Consider the following 16,747-nt stretch of genomic DNA (forward strand, 5'->3'; position numbering starts at 1 on the left):
GGTTAGAAAGGACCAAAGAGTAAGAAATTTGGATTCACCTTGCAGCGTTGGGAAATTCGCCTTACTAGAGTGAGTAGCCATTGAAGAATTTTTAAGCAAGAAGTGACAGGATTGAGTTTACCTTTTAGAAAATCTGGATAAGGCATTCCCTGGCAGTCCGGTGGTTAGGACTTGGTCAGTGCTTTCATTGCTGTAGCCTGGGTTCAATTACTGGTCAGAGAACTAAGATCCCACAAGCTGTAGGGTGCCACCAAAAATTCTTTTAAAGTGGATTATAGATTGGAGAATAGGACTGGACATGCCGAGATATGGTGAGAGACTATTGGGGTAGTCTGTGTGAGAATTGTTTTAACCTGGATCTGACCAGTAGCAGGAGGGATGATGAGAGGAATACAAATTTGATAGATACTAAGGATTTAAAATTAACAGATTTAATGTTAGTTGTACAGTGCAGTCTTGAACTGCGCAATATTCTTTTAAGCACAAAATGCAAATTACTAGGTTATCCTTCAAAGACATAGAATGGTATGAAACAGAAATTGGCTTTGCCACTTCTTAAGCCTTATTATCTACTGATCTAAATGCAGAAAGGAATGATGTCGTTGAAGGACTTCTAACCAGAAGATCATGATTAGATTCCTATTTTAGATCTATTATTTGGGCTGCCCTGAGAAGGATAGATGTGGAGGACAAATATTGGAGGTAGGAAGGCACTTGGAATATTATTACTACAGTACTTTGGCCACCTCATGTGAAGAGCTGACTCATTGGAAAAGACTTTGATGTTGGGAGGGATTGAGGGCAGGAGGAGAAGGGGACGACAGAGGATGAGATGGCTGGATGGCATCACTGACTCGATGAACGTGAATCTGAGTGAACTCCGGGAGTTGGTGATGGACAGGGAGGCCTGGTGTGCTGTGATTCTTGGGGTCACAAAGAGTCAGATATGACTGAGCGACTGAACTGAACTGAATATGTACCAAAAATGATGATGCTATAAATGAATGATAGTGACAGTCAGGATGGAGAAGAATGGAAGAATTTGAGAAATAGATGAGAAGTAGACTCCATAAGACTTGGAATCTAGCTAGGGGATAACCAGAGGGAAGTAGTTAAGAAAGAACTGTAGTTTTCTGGCCTTGAGTGGTTTTGAGGCTTGGTGATATCATTTTCCTAAGAAATATTATAGAAGTCATCCAATGAATGTATTCTGCTTATCTTTTAAAAATTTCTAGTAATTTTTGACTCTTCTTTGTCAGTTTCTTCTTCTAAGTAGAAAATATATTGTGAAGAATTAATATTTTGAAGGATTAATATTTTGTAGGCAAGAAGTAGTCCTGAAATACTGCCTTCTTGTGTGACTGATGAAAATGAAGAGATCACTGTAGCTGTTAATGAAAAAGTTTGTCCTGAATTTAATAGTGACAAACGTTCAAAAGAGGTAAAAATAATTCTATATTAATATGTAAATGTTCTTATCATTCTCTTCTCAATATGGGTTATATACTATTTAATGCTAAGGAAAGAGAAAAATGTGTTAAATGGACTTTATGACCACAAAAATATTTGTTATATCACCATCAGTTGATTTTTCAAACATGCTATTTTATTTTAAGATGTTACCTTTTAAAACTTTTGGTTTCTAAAACCTTTTTTTTTTTTTTTTTTAATTATTTTTAGGAAGATCCATTTAATGTAGAAACAAGTTCACTGACAAATCCAGTTGCAGATTCAAACTTGGATTTTTTCCAGTCTGATCCTTTTGTTGGCAGTAAGTATTCTCATATTTACATTACAAATTTACCGAAAAGGACCATATAGGAATTTGGCAGTTTTGATAGCCTACCTGTTATAGCAAAAGTAGAAAAGAGAATGATGTTTTTATATGGTCAGACTTTAGTATTTGTCCTCCCCAGGCAACCAAATCCTGGAACTAAGCATTTGATTATGTCTTAGGAACCCCTGATTAAGAGTATGTTTCTTCTTCAGAATAGAGACCCAAAGAAAGAGAAGAGATTGGGCAGTCTTAAGTCAACCAGCAATTTACCAAAAGTGCCAACACCATGCTTTTATAATGACCGAAACAATAGTAGTTAGTAGCTCCAATCCCTGCCTGTAGTAGTTTGTAGCTGCCTAAAGTCTTATTGAAGAATCATAAGTTCAATAAATTAAAATACCTGATGTCATCATAAGCTATGTTAAACACCACTTGTGTTAAACTTCTTTTTATTTATTTCCAAACTAACCTTGTGAAACTGATAGGTCTGTTTTTTACCAGCTTTAAAGATGGGAAACTAAGAAACATAAATGGAATAATTTGCTCAGAGGCATGGCCAGAACGAGCCTAGAAATTAGAACTCTACTAAGAAAACTTTATTAATACACACACACACTATATAAAGTATACAATTAAATGGTTTGAGTACATTTTCATAGTTGTATAATTCTCACTAAAATCTAGTTTTAGAACAAGTTTTATTACCCCATAGAGCAACTGCATACCCATTATAAGTCATTGCCTGTTCCCCTAAACCTCAATTCGCCCAACCACTGATCTATTTTCTGTCTCTATAGATGTGCATACTTACGGGATTATACAATATATGCTTTTTTATGTCTGGAATCATTTATTTGCCTAATATTTTGAAGGATTACTCATATTTTAGTATGTTTCAATATTTCTTTCTGTTTTATTGATGAATACTGTTATGGATGTACCACATTTTACTTATTCATTGGTTGATGGACTGTTGGGTAGTTTCCACTGTTTTGGCTGTCTTGAATAATGCTGTTGTGAACACTCATGTACAAGTTTTTGTGTGAATATATGTTTACTTTTCTCTGGGGTGTATATCAGATCATAGTACTCTGTTGAATCATTTGAAGAGCTGCCAAACTGTTTTCCAAAGTGTCTGTACCATTTTTTATATATATATATATTCCCACCAGTAGTGTATGTGGCTTGCACTTTCTCCATATCTTTGCCAATACTTGTGCCTCTCTATCCTTTTGATTATAGCCATCGTAGTGAGTGTGAAGTGGTATCTTATTTCGATTTGAATTGTATTTCCTTAATGACTAATATTGTTGAACATCTTTCTCTGTGGTTATTCAGTTCAGTTCAGTCGCTCAGTTGTATCTGACTTTTTGCAACCCCGTGAACTGCACGTGCCAGGCCTCCCTGTCCATCACCAACTCCTGGAGTCCACCCAAACCCGTGTCCATCGAGTCGATGATGCCATACAACCATCTCATCCTCTGTCGCCCCCTTCTCCTCCTGCCCTCAATCTTTCCCAGCATCAGGATCTTTTCAAATGAGTCAGCTCTTCACATCAGGTGGCCAAAGTATTGGAGTTTCAGCTTCAACATCAGTCCTTCCAGTGAACACCCAGGCCTGATCTCCTTTGGGATGGACTGGTTGGATCTCCTTGCAGTCCAAGGGACTCTCAAGAGTCTTCTCCAACACCACAGTTCAAAAGCATCAGTTCTTCAGCGCTCAGCTTTCTTTATAGTCCAACTCTCACATCCATACACGACCACTGGAAAAACCATAGCCTTGTTGGCAAAGTGATGTCTCTGCTTTTTAATATGCTGTCTAGGTTGGTCATAACTTTTCTTCCAAGGAGTAAGCGTCTTTTAATTTCATGGCTGCAATCACTATCTGCAGTGATTTTGGAGCCCAGAAAAATAAAGTCAGCCACTGTTTCCAGTTTCCCCGTCTATTTCCCATGAAGTGATAGGACCAGATGCCATGATCTTAGTTTTCTGAATGTTGAACTTTAAGTCAACTTTTTCACTCTCCTCTTTCACTTTCATCAAGAGGCTCTTTAGTTCTTCTTCACTGTCTGCCATAAGGGTGGTGTCATCTGCATATCTGAGGGTATTGATATTTCTCCTGGCAATCTTGATTCCAGCTTGTGCTTCTTCCAGCCTAGTGTTTCTCATGATGTACTCTGCATAGAAGTTAAATAAGCAGGGTGACAGTATATAGCCTTGACATACTCCTTTTCCTATTTGGAACCAGTCTGTTGTTCCATGTCCAGTTCTAACTGTTGCTTCCTGACCTGCATATAGGTTTCTCAAGAGGCAGGTCAAGTGGTCTAGTATTCCCATCTCTTTCAGAATTTTCCAGTTTATTGTGATCCACACAGTCAAAGGCTTTGGCATAGTCAATAAAGCAGAAATAGATGTTTTTCTGGAACTTTCTTGCTTTTTAAATGATCCATCGAATGTTGGCAGTTTGATCTCTGGTTCCTCTGCCTTTTCTAAAACCAGCTTGAACATCTGGAAGTTCATGGTTCACGTATTGCTGAAGCCTGGCTTGGAGAATGTTAAGCATTACTTTACTAGTGTGTGAGATGAGTGCAATTGTGTGGTAGTTTGAGTATTCTTTGGCATTGCCTTTCTTTGGGATTGGAATGAAAACAGACCTTTTCCAGTCCTGTGGCCACTGCTGAGTTTTCCAAATTTGCTGGCATATTGAGTGTAGCACTTTGACAGCATCATCTTTCAGGATTTGAAATAGCTCAACTGGAATTCCATCACCTCCACTAGCTTTGTTTGTAGTGATGCTTCCTAAGGCCCACTTGACTTCACATTCCAGGATCCTCATATCTTCTTTGGAGAAATATTTATTCTAATCATTTGCCCTTTTTAAAATTGGTTGTTTGTCTTTTAATTATTGATTTGTAGGCATTCTTTACATATTCTGAATATAAGTCCCTTGTCAAACATATGATTTACAACTATATTCCTGTGTTCAATGTTGTCTTAATTTTGATGGAGTCTAATTTATTTATTTATGTTTTCTCTTGTGCTTTTGATCTCATGGTGTGAGATAGGGGTCCAACTTAATTCTCTTGCAGGTGGATATCCAGTTGTCCTAGCACCGTTGGTTGAAAAGACTATTCTTTCCCCCATTGAATTGTCTTAGCACTCTTGTCAAAAATCAAATGATGATAAATGTGTAAGGATTTATTTCTAGACCCTTCAATTCTTTAAGCACTTTTTTTTTTCTTAACTTCAGTGAAGCCTGGTATTTTTGTTTCTGAAGTGTTGATGGTAATACTCATCCAGCACTCCTGTGAAAAGTAGACATTTTGTTAGTAAAATTCTTGTCCTCAAGCCTGTGTTTTCCCCTCCATGTAATCTGACCTTGTGGTCAGGAGGTAAGTATAGTTGGCTCTGATTCAAATTTGCCTCTTTTCTGAGGTGTATTGATGTTCTTCCCTTATTAAAATGGTGATACTTATTAGTATTTTAAATATTTCCTAAAGGTGGACAGCATTCATTGTCTTACCTACTTTGAGGTAGAGTTAATGAAACAAACTTTGCTTCTGTTTTGAAGTTATCCTTTAAGTAATGGTGCCACAATAGTAAATACTGTGATTTTGATTTCTACATATTTCTTTTATCACAGGTGATCCTTTCAAGGATGATCCTTTTGGGAAAATTGGTTAGTGTTTTATTGAAGTCCTTCTTAGCTTTAATTCCTCTTAATTATAAGCTTATGTTATATTTATGAATGAGAGATAGGTAGTTTTAGGAATGGACTTCCTTTTTATTCAGTTTTAAAATTGACCTGAGGCTTCACTAAGATGTTGTATGTACCTGGCATTTTCAGAGAAAAAGTGACAGATACTTGTGAATTTGCTTAGTAAACTGTTAGCTATACTTTATAGAAAATAACATTAGTGCTTATACTTTGATGCTTTTAATACATCAAATGATTCTTTGATGCTTTTAATACACTGTTTTTTTCTTATTAGCCAAGGAAATGATCTACATTACTATAGGGTTTAGGACATTTTTCCCCCCTACAATTACAGTCTGTTACAGATCTTAAATAATTACTGTGTCAGGCTTTTTAATATTCTTTCTGGGATTTTCACAAATCTGGTATGCTGTTTAGTTATGTTTCCCAAACCTGTTCCAAACTGTTGGCTGTTATCATTGAGCCCAGAGAGAGAAATAGATTTAGAAAATTTTGTTGTTTCTTTGCTTCCCTGGTGGCTCAGATGGTAAAGAATCTGCCTGCAATGCAGCAGACCCAGGTTCAATCCCTAGGTCAGGAAGCTTTGTAGAGAAGGGAATGGCAACCCACTCCAGTATTCTTGCCTGGAGAATCCCACAGACAGAGGAGCCTGGTGGGCTGAAGTCCATGGGGTCGAAGAGAGTCAGATATGACTGAACGACTAACGCTTTCACTTAACGTTCCTATGTGTTCTTTTTTTCTTTCTTCTTAGTTATAATAGCATAGAATAAGGGTCTTAAAAATGGGATCACTTGATATGTTCTTACTTAAAAAATCAGTTTATTAGGTGAAAACTCTTTTATCAAAACCACAAAGAAAACTGTGATCCTTTCCCCACCCCCAAAATTAGAGTCACCAGGTTAGAGAAAATTATTTAAACGTAGCGTATATGCAACATTGTGTAATAAGTGTTGGAGTTATTGACTTGCTTTGAATGAATAATGAACAAGTAGGAAAGAATGTTAGTTAAAACTGCTTAACTAGATATAACTGTCTATACATTTTTATGACCCATATAAGTAGTCATAAAGTACCTGAGTTAGACTCTATAGGAGTTCAAAATGCCTTTTAATTAAGGCAGTTGTCATCGGTGACGGGAAATTTAGAGTAATAATTTTTTAACCTCTCATATTTGTGTTGTTTTTTTTAGATCCATTCGGTGGTGATCCTTTCAAAGGGTCAGATCCATTTGCATCTGACTGCTTCTTCAAGCAGTCTTCTACTGATCCTTTTGCCACTTCAAGTACTGACCCTTTCAGTGCAGCCAGCGATAGCAGTAATACATCGGTAAGTAGGAGGGTTAAAAATATGTTAAATGGACCGCAGATGTTCTAAGTGAGTTTCTTTTTTCTTTTTTAAGAGCAGACAGTTTATTGTCTGGTGAGATAACAAAATCATTAATCATTGCTAGACAGTAAATTTTTTGAGGGTAGGAAGTATATCTTACAAAAAATTTAGTACACATGCCCTGCCTGTACTTTGGTTCAGTGATCAGTAAATATACGTTAACTTCTGTTTAATGGTCAGAGAAGAGGTAGGGAAAAAGACAAATGTAGGAAAAAAAGCAATTTACCAGTAGTAAAATCATACACTATTTGAGTCATCTTTCAAATCCGAAAGATAGAAATAATTCAGTAGGCGCTCACTCTAGACAAGAAAATTGTTTGCCAAACTGCCATAACTCCTGGGAATGAGACTCATACCTTTACCTTTCTTGTAAATCCTGTTCCTTCCATGTGGCAATATAAGGCATTTAGATAACAAGCAAAGGACTTACTGGCCTACTTTATTTTGTCTTTAAGAAAATGAGTATACAGTTGATCTTTTCTGTTCTGTCTACAAATGGATGAGTTAAGTGAGTTTCTTGAAATACACAGTGACGAAAGAATTCTCTTGCAGATTACTTCTGATGGGCAATATAAAAATTTCAATCTCATCGAACCTATCTAGTTTTTGGTTCAGACTGGCCTTTCAGACTGTGAGCACCCACTGAAATTGACAGAATACTCATGTCCTCCAAATACTAAGTCCACCCTTCAAAGGACAAAATATGATCCCATTGGGGATTTTAAAAATAATTGATTAAAAATCCATAAGCTAGTCTCCAGTAAAGCTTTTTGAAAATACTTGGTATGCGTTATTGAAATAATGAAATCAATTTAAAGGGAACAGCATTGATCTTAAAATCATTTCTGTTATTTTGTGGACACATCTAGAGTGTTATTCTTGTAAAGATGTATTAATTCTCACTAAATGTCAGGCTCTCTTGATAATATACATAGTACAACAATTACTATTTAAAAACCACCCACTATGATCCACGTACTGTTGTGGGCTTTATATTCATAGTTTCTAAGCTTTACGTCAGTCTTACAAAGTAGATGGTGGTGTCCCTATTTTAACAATAAGAACAATGGAACTCAGAAAAATTAACTAAGGTCAGACAACCAAGTCTGGAGGCTTTGTAAACAAAGGCTTTGAAAACAAAATCTTTATATTAGGATATTTAACCACATGCAGAATAGAGTAACATAATGAAGTATTTTAACCTCTGTGTATCTATAGCCCAATTTCAATAATTATCAATGGTTTTGGAAAGGTTTTTAATTTTTTTTCTTGTTTGTTTGGTTTTTTAAAGTTTTTATTTGAAGGCTTATTTTTTGAGACAGGATATTTCACACCTGTAAGTAAACCAGATCTAGAAAGGAGCAGTTGCTTGATAGACATGTGAAGCAGAAATTTTGTCTTTTAATACTCTTAGGTTAAGAGAACTTCCTTAAAAGCGTAATTGATTATTTTAAAGGTAATAAACTTTGGTATTCCTGAATTGCTTCCTTACTGTATTCAGTGAAGAACTACTTGGCCAGCAACTGGTGTTTTCCACTGTTGTAAAATTAAGCAAATGCCTCTGTGACTGAATATTTGTGGTTTCCACAGGCTACTGGATACTCTGTTTTCCTACAACACTCAGTTTGTAGTGTGGACCCATTTGCCAAATTCTTCTCAAATTGCCTGCAACCTGAATTCTTTCCCTCTCACCTTATTGTAGCCTCTTGTTATCTACTCTTATTGTTTAAAAAGCAAGAGGCCAAAGCAACTCTTCTAATTTAAAAATAAGCATGTTTCTTTTCCTCTCCCCTGGTGAAATTTTTCTATTATTCATTCTACTTTTCCCCCTTTCTGCCCGGTTTTTGAAAGCAGCAGTGCCCTAGCTGACAGCTCTTAATTTCTCCATTCAAAACTGTAAACTAAACACCAAATTGGCAATATAATAATAGTTAGATTTATCTAATTTCTTATATGTGCCAGGCATGGTGCTAAGTTCTTTTCATGTGTTACCTCATTTAAGCATCACAATAATCCTATGAGGCTCATGCATCATCCTCATTTTAAAGATAAAGTAAATGAGAGGTTATTATGTGTAAGTAACTTAGTAAGTGACAGAACTAAATTCAGACTCTTATCTCACCAAAATCTACGGTCCTCACCACTGTAGTCTAAGATTCAGACTCATTTTTTCCTAACTACAAGCCCTTGCTTTTGATCATCTTTCTTCTTTTCAAACAGGCCTCTGTTAATGCCTTAATACGAATCTCTCCCCACAAATCTTTTTTGTTTCTTCAAGGATGGTCTCTTTCCTCAGAGGGACATAATTTTTAAAAACAAGCCAAAACAACAAGTGCCATTTTCTACTATCCTAGCTAGCTAGCATATGGTAGCTACATGCTAAGTCATACTGTGAAAGGAGGGAATGGATGGCTCATGTAGAAAAGAGAGAATTTCAGTGATAGATTAGGTTAGGTGACCTTATAGGAGGATTTGGAACATTAATTATAAAATCACACCATCTGAATTTTAGTCATGCAAATTACTTTCGTATATTAAATTGCCTAATTACCAAACTGAACATAATATAAAGAGAGTTTTGTGGGTGCTTACTCCTTCATGGGCTGCACAGTCCATCCTGTTCCTCTTGCTGTCTCAGTGCCCTTTTAGGGTACGTGCACAGTGTGTGGGCTTCCCATGTGGCACTAGTGGTAAAGAACCTGCCTGCCAATGCAGGAGACATAGAGACCCAGGTTCGATCCCTGGGTCGGGAAGATCCCCTGGAGGAGGACGTGGCAACCCACTCCAGTATCCCTGCCTGCAGAATCCCATAGACAGAGGAGCCTGGCAGGTTACAGTCCATGGGGTCACAGAGTCAGACATGACTGAAGCAACTTAGCACTCATGCACAGTGTATGATAAAGAATAGAATTAAATCTGACACACATATGGGCCTACTTTTTCTATTTCTCTCTCTGTGATGGTAAATAAAATCTACAAGCTGTTTAAAACCAGGTCTGTTAGTTGTTCCTTCTCTCACAGTTGAGAGAAGAAGCATTAATAGTTGGTGACTTGTGTTATCATGTCAGTGACTTTGTCTCACATTGGTATTTTAACTACCGTATTAGGAACCATGGAGAGTTACTTTGCTATACAGACCAGCTTGATTTTTTTTCCCCCCTTGATTGCTGTTTATTCATTTAGCAGATAATCAGAGTACAAGCTAGTGTGTTCATTTTATAAAAATGTAAGTTAACCATCAGTTAAAATTTTCAGTTCTAAAAACATCACTAGTTATTCTTTCTGCAAGTAGTTTTTTTTTAATGGATCCCGTTTTATAAAAAGAGAATATACTGTAAGTCTCAGTGAGCATTGTTTCTCTCTTGTCAAATACATCTGTATTACTTGAGCTCTGTAATATCCTTTGACGTTCAGTTGTAATACCTAAGTTCTTGATGATTAGAAGTAGATTGTGTAATACAGATGACATTGATAGTCATGAGTCAGAGTAGGAGATAAATATTCCGAAACTCTTTTTGTCCCCCTTTTATTTAATTGTATGCCAAGACGACTTTTAGCCGGCCTCTTAAAAAGTACCTGATGCCAGAAAGTTCAGTTACCTTCCTAGATATACATTTTGTTTGACTCTGATTTAAAACCAAGCTGAAGTAGGAAGATAGTTCAGTAGTCAGAATCTCTGGCTTCTATAAAACATTACAAAGTCCTCACTCATTGTAGCCATTCACGCTTACCATTTGATCCAGATTTTTTACATGGCGTATTATTGAAAGTGGCTAAATTTTTTTTTAAATAGAAAGCATTCTCTCTCTCTCTCTCTCTCACACACACATACAAACACACACGCATAAACGTTAGAGGAAGTTGGGTGAAGGGAATATAAGAGGTCTTTATAGCTATTCTAGAAATCTACAGTTATTTCAAAATGAAAGTTAAAGAATAGTGTGCATCTAAACAAGTAGCAAAATTATGAAGGAAAGAAATGGATACCAATGCCAGGGTAATAATGATCTTTACAGAGGGGAGGGATGGGATTGTGATTAGAACAGGCACATGAAGACTTTTGAGATGTTGGCAGTTTCATAGATGTTCACTTGATACCTTTTATTAAATGGTTCATAATGTTCCATACATTTTTCTGAATGTATGTTATGTTTTACAGTAAAAGATTAGAAAATGATATGAATCATTTCAATTTAATAAGATTGTAAATCAGTAGGGGTAAATATTTGTTCCTAATGCCTTGTGTTTCTTAATTAGTTGAGAGTTTGTGAAGAATATTTTCTTTGGTGTGGCAATAAACTTTCAGCTATGAAAAGTTTCCTCTCTCAATCATGACTTTGTGTAATTTGTTTAGGTAGAAACATTAAAGCACAATGATCCTTTTGCTCCTGGTGGAACAGTTGTTGTTGCAGCAAGCGATTCAGGTAAGGAAATAGTTTTCTTTGAACAGTAAACATCACCCTTTCTTTCAACTTCTTTTTTTTTGGTCTTCATCAAATATATTCTCCTACTTACTTGCTTATGGCTTTAAGATTATTGCATAGTTATTAGATTGGTACAAAAGTAATTGTGCTTTCAGACCCTGAATTTTAAATCATTTTAACTAGGGTCAAAGCTATGGTTTTTCCAGGAGTCATGTTTGGATGTGAGAGTTGGACCTTAAAGAAGGCTGAGTGCTGAAGAATTAATGCTTTTGAACTGTGGTGTTAGAGAAGACTCTTGCGAGCCCTTTGGAATGCAAGGAGATCAAAACAGTCAATCCTAAAGGAAATCAACCCTGAATATTCATTGGAAGGACTAAAGCTGAAGCTGAAGCTCCAATACTTTGGCCACCTGATGCGAAGAGCTGACCCATGGGAAAAGACCCTGATGCTGGGGAAGATTGAAGGCAGGAGGAGAAGGGGCAGCAGAGGACAAGGTGGTTGGATGGCATCACTGACTCAATAGACATGAGTTTGAGCAAGCGCTGGGAGATGGTGAAGGACAGGGAAGCCTGGTGTGCTGCAGTCCATGAGGTCTCAAAGAGTCAGACACAAATGAACAACTGAACAACAATAGTAATGGGGTCAAACACATCTGTATTAATCAAAATAGAAGCTATTAAAATCAACACATTTTTGCCAATGAGAAATAAATTTTATTCCTGAAGCATAAAAATTCGTGCTTCAGGATTTGACAGACTCTTGGAAAACATTTTCTGCACCCTGCTGGTTGTGGAAGCATTTTCCCTGTAAAAAGTTGTTGAGATACTTGAAGAAGTGTTAGTCAGTTGGTGAGAGGTCAGGTGAATATAGCAGATGAGCCAAAACTTCATTGCCCAATTTGTTCAATTTTTGAAGCGTTGGTTGTTTGACCTGTGGTTGGGTGTTGTCTCAGAAAAGAATTGGGTCCTTTTATTGACCAATGCCAGCTGTAAGTGTTGCAGTTTTCCATTCATCTCATCGATTTACTGGGCATACTTCTCAGATGTAATGGTTCCGCTGTGATTCAGAAAGCTGTAGTGGACCAGACCACAAGCAGACCACCAGACAGTGACCATGACCCTTTTTTGGTGCAAGTTTGGCTTTGGGAAGTGCTTTGGAGCTGCTTCTCTGTCCAACCACTGACCTGTTTGTTGCTGGTTGTATAAAAATCCGCTTTTCATCGCACCTCACAATCAAGTTGAGAAATGATTCATTGTTGCATAGACTAAGAGAAGACAACACTTAAAGGTGATGATTTTTTTTTTTGATTTGTGGTCAGTTCTTGAGGCACTCGCTTCTTGAGCTTTTTCACCTTTTCAGTTTGCTTCAAATCCCAAATGACTGTAGACTGGTCAACGTTGAGTTCTTGGGCAGCGTCTTGTGTAGTTGTAAGATGATCAGCTTCAATGATTGCTCTCAATTGGTTGTTGTCAACTTCTCATAGCTGGCCACTTTTCTTGTCACCTTCAAGGCTCTTGTCTCCTTCGCAAAACTTCTTGAACTACCAGTGTACTGTACGTTCATTAGCAGTTTCTGGGCCAAATGCATTGTTGATTTTGTGAGTCATCTCTGCTGCTTTGACCCATTTTTGAACTTAAATATGAAGATCGCTCTAATTTGCTTTTTGCCTAACATCATTTTCATAGTCTGCAATGCATCTAAAATAAACAGCAAGTAAAATTTATTAGCAAAAAGCATAAAACAGGAAATGTACATCAAAAACGATATATAACATAATCACATTTATTTAAGAATGTATTCCAATATCAGATGGCAAATTTCAACAATATTAAACCACAATTACTTTTTCACCAACCTAAATATATCCTATTATGTTCTACCAATAAAAACAATGGTGTTTGTATATTACTTTCCACTTTTCTTATCATTTATTATCTCATTTACTGTTCATGTTAAAGAGCTTAGTATGTACTCTAGCAAATGTCAGTAAAACCAATAAAAATGTTTTTTTGCTTTCTAAAAGACAGTGTTCCTTGGCAGTTTCAAAGTCAGCATTGTTTGTTATGGATCGTGACCTAAATTTAAAAATTAGTGGCTTCCCATATTAGCAAAACTCCCTTGGGATTTCCCATGTTTCTCCAACAAAAATATTATAGGGAAAAAAAAAAGAGAAGGGGGAAGGAACTTAAAAGTAAAAACAAATTTAAGGAGCATATCACGTAAATAATATTTGTAGATCTTGCTTGTACTTGATTTGAATAAATCAACTAAAAAAAGATTTATGAGATGAAAGAAATTTGGACAGATTGACATTAAGAAATTTTTAAATTTTTTAAGATGATATGAAAATGCTATTTTAGTTTTGCCTTTTAAAAAACAGTCTTCAGAGTTCCCTGTCAGTGCAGTGATTAAGACTCTGCACTTCCACTACAAGGGGCACAGGTTCAATCCCTGGTCAGGGAACTAAGATTGCACATGCTGCATAGCATGGCCAAAACCAGAGAAACTAAACAAGTCTTTATCTTAGAGATACATTATGTCAGATTTAGAGATGAAGTGATTAAATTGGGGTTTGTGTCAAAATAATCTTTTGGAGTGAATAAACAAGTGTGTTTAGGAAATAAAGTTGCTAAGTACTAAAGCTAAGCAATAAATACATGAGGGTTCATTATACTAGCTTTTTATTTTTATCTGTTTTTAATTTTTCATTATAAAAGAGTCTTTGCCTTTTAACACACCCCAAGTATGTCATACCTTTATTTATTTATTTAGGCTGCACCTTGCAGCATGTGGAACTTCCCAGATCAAAGATTGCACTGGTACCCCATGTAGTGGAAGTGCAGAGTCTTAACCACTGAACCACCAAATAAATCCAATATTCCCATTTTAAAGGTCAGGAAACTGAAGATAGAAACATTAAGTAACTTGGTCAAGATTTACAGTTTTATTAGATTTGAACAATAAAGCAAAGATTCAAACCTATGTCTGATAGTCTAAAAGCTTTTTCAACTAAGTAACTGTTTCTTTCTCTCTATTCAATAGTTGTCTAGGAGAGCAGGGAATTAGAAGTAGACTCAAACATGTAAATACTTCAATACCATGCTAAAAATAGGATGCCTTATTTTTCCAGTTGAAAATAGAGTGAGTTATTGAGTGTAGAAATTTGCTGATTATGACAAATTGAGAATTATGAGTGTAGAGAAAAATTAGTATAGAAATGCCTTCACAATTTGAATTTCTTGTGCAAATATCAAGATGATACTTAACAGTGTGCATTATTTGTTTTCAGCTTGAAGATTAATATCAAGCAGATATGTAGAAAAAAAGATCTAATGTAGTGCTGGGTTTGGATTTAACCCAAAATTTAGAACTACAGCAAATAAAATTTCTAAAAGGCTTATTGTAATGAAAGTGGTCAAATTGTATCTTTTTAAAATACATTTGCTCTTTTAGAGTCTCAGTTTTGAACTGATGAATTAATGTATTGATAGGGATATTATAAGAAAGGATAACCTAAGAGAATAAAATGAAAGGTTAATACATTTTAATTAACTCTTGATTGACCACACTGAGGAATGGTAAGTGCCATGAGAATTCATTAACACTGCAAGCATTTAAAGAAAAGGGAGATGGCCTCCCTTTAGGGCAACTCATGAATGATTTCAGAGCAGAAGGTGGCCTTTGTGGTATGCCTTGAAAGAATGGCCTACATAAGTAGACATGGGAAGAGTAGTTAAAGCAAAGAGAGTAACATGAGCAAGGAATGGAGGAAGGTCATATAGTGCATGTTCAAAGAAAAACAGACATTTGATAAAGCTTACTTACAGATAGAGGAATAATCAGGTTAAATAAGGCTAAAGTGGTAAATTGTGGTCTCACTGTAGGTTTCTGTTGCCTCTGTTGGTCTTCTCTTTGATTTCCAGTTCCTGGCTCATTTCCTGTAAAGTGGTCAGAGTAAATGACTATAGTAGACTAGAAGTGGGCTAAGGTTTGTTATTATCATCATAGTAATAGATACCATTTACTGAGCACTTGCTTAGTTCCAGCACTACATGTGCTATTTTCTCATATTTGATCTTGTTTAATTCTCAGAGCAACTACCTGAGAAAATTGCTGTTATGTTTATTGTACAGACAGGAAAACCAAGAAATGAAGAGATGAAGCCATTTCACAAGGTTAAGGAAGTAGTAATAGATGGACTCACATTCAGATGATGTCTCTAGTTTTCCGCCAACCTCTTTGGTCCTTCCTTCTCTCTCTTTTCTAATTCTTTCTCTTCTCCCCAACTTCTTTATGTTGTGTTGCTCTAGGTCTTAGACTCTAAACTTATCTTCTCTGTCTGTATTCCTTGGAGTTCTCATCTGGTTTTATGGTTTTACATACTCTCTCCGTGTTGATTTCTAACTCTAGCCACACTTTTTCCTATGAACTCCAGACACCTGTATCCAGTTATCTATTGACATCTAACACAACATGTCTAACACCAAACACCTAATCTTCCTCCCAAAACCTGCTTCTCTTGAATCTTTCCCCATCTTTTTTTTTTTTCCCTCAAATCAAAAGACTTTTTATTGCCTCTTTAAAATATCATAGTTGAGTCCATAGAACCATCTGGCATCTTGCTGTTTCTGCAGCCGGACCACTCAGATCTTATTCATCAGCCTGCTGAACTGTTCCTTTTTCAGAAACATAGATACCATCCAAAGTTTTTCTGATATCCTTGTCCTCAACTGTGGAGGCTTGCTGAATCAAAGCAGCCAAATTTGACACAAGTTCATTATTGTTTGCTTCAAGAATCGTCTCATCTTTCTGGGTTTGACAACTGAACAAGTAGCCCCTGGCCTCATCCGAACCCTGTGGGTGTATTTTTCACCCAGAAAATTTCAAATTTCAGCAAGAGAACCAGTTTTCTCAGTAACGACGCTGATGGGGAAGTGGACATACACAGACCACATCTTGTAACAGAAGCCCAGTGTAACACCCTTGATCATGCTCTGACTACAGATCCTGTGAACAGTTGCCAGTTCCTTTCTGTTTCCCCATATGTCAGCCCAGAGCCTCTTCTTTTTCTTTCCAAGGAGACTGAGTTCTACATTGATGTGATTGAAGGGTACCTCTTGGGCCCTTCACAATAACGGTCTGTCCTTTCAGAGTAATGTCAAAAATTTTTCTGGAATGTTGACAGTCTGCTGAGAATGGTCTTCATTCTCACAGTAAGTGCAGCAAAGAGCTTTCCCCATCCTAATCCATGGTAATTTCATCTTTAACATTGCTAAGACCTAAAATCTTAGAATCATCCTTGGTTCTTTTTTTTTCTCTTACTGTCTCTCATGTATCAAGAAATGCTACTGATTCTACCTTCAAATTATATACAGTAAAAGCCTTACAATGGCCTAAAGCTCTCTAATAATATCTCATTGTTATTACCTTTACTCACTCTGCT

At 36.4% G+C, this 16,747-nt stretch overlaps 1 protein-coding gene across 5 annotated transcripts in view; it reads left to right on the forward strand.

Annotated features, from left to right (window-relative positions):
* Nucleotides 1-16,747, forward strand: part of EPS15 (epidermal growth factor receptor pathway substrate 15) — a 146,723-nt gene that overhangs the window by 108,107 nt on the left and 21,869 nt on the right. For 4 of the 5 annotated variants that reach the window (XM_052638136.1, XM_052638137.1, XM_052638139.1 and 1 more), the window contains exons 17-21: nucleotides 1,325-1,441; nucleotides 1,681-1,771; nucleotides 5,420-5,455; nucleotides 6,684-6,820; nucleotides 11,235-11,304. In XM_052638136.1, coding sequence (XP_052494096.1) covers nucleotides 1,325-1,441; nucleotides 1,681-1,771; nucleotides 5,420-5,455; nucleotides 6,684-6,820; nucleotides 11,235-11,304 — 451 coding nt within the window. The remainder of the gene's footprint in view (nucleotides 1-1,324; nucleotides 1,442-1,680; nucleotides 1,772-5,419; nucleotides 5,456-6,683; nucleotides 6,821-11,234; nucleotides 11,305-16,747) is intronic. The other variant, XM_052638138.1, reaches the window with a different exon arrangement.

The sequence above is a fragment of the Budorcas taxicolor genome, chromosome 3, assembly GCF_023091745.1.
Source record: "Budorcas taxicolor isolate Tak-1 chromosome 3, Takin1.1, whole genome shotgun sequence".
Taxonomy (NCBI): domain Eukaryota; kingdom Metazoa; phylum Chordata; class Mammalia; order Artiodactyla; family Bovidae; genus Budorcas; species Budorcas taxicolor.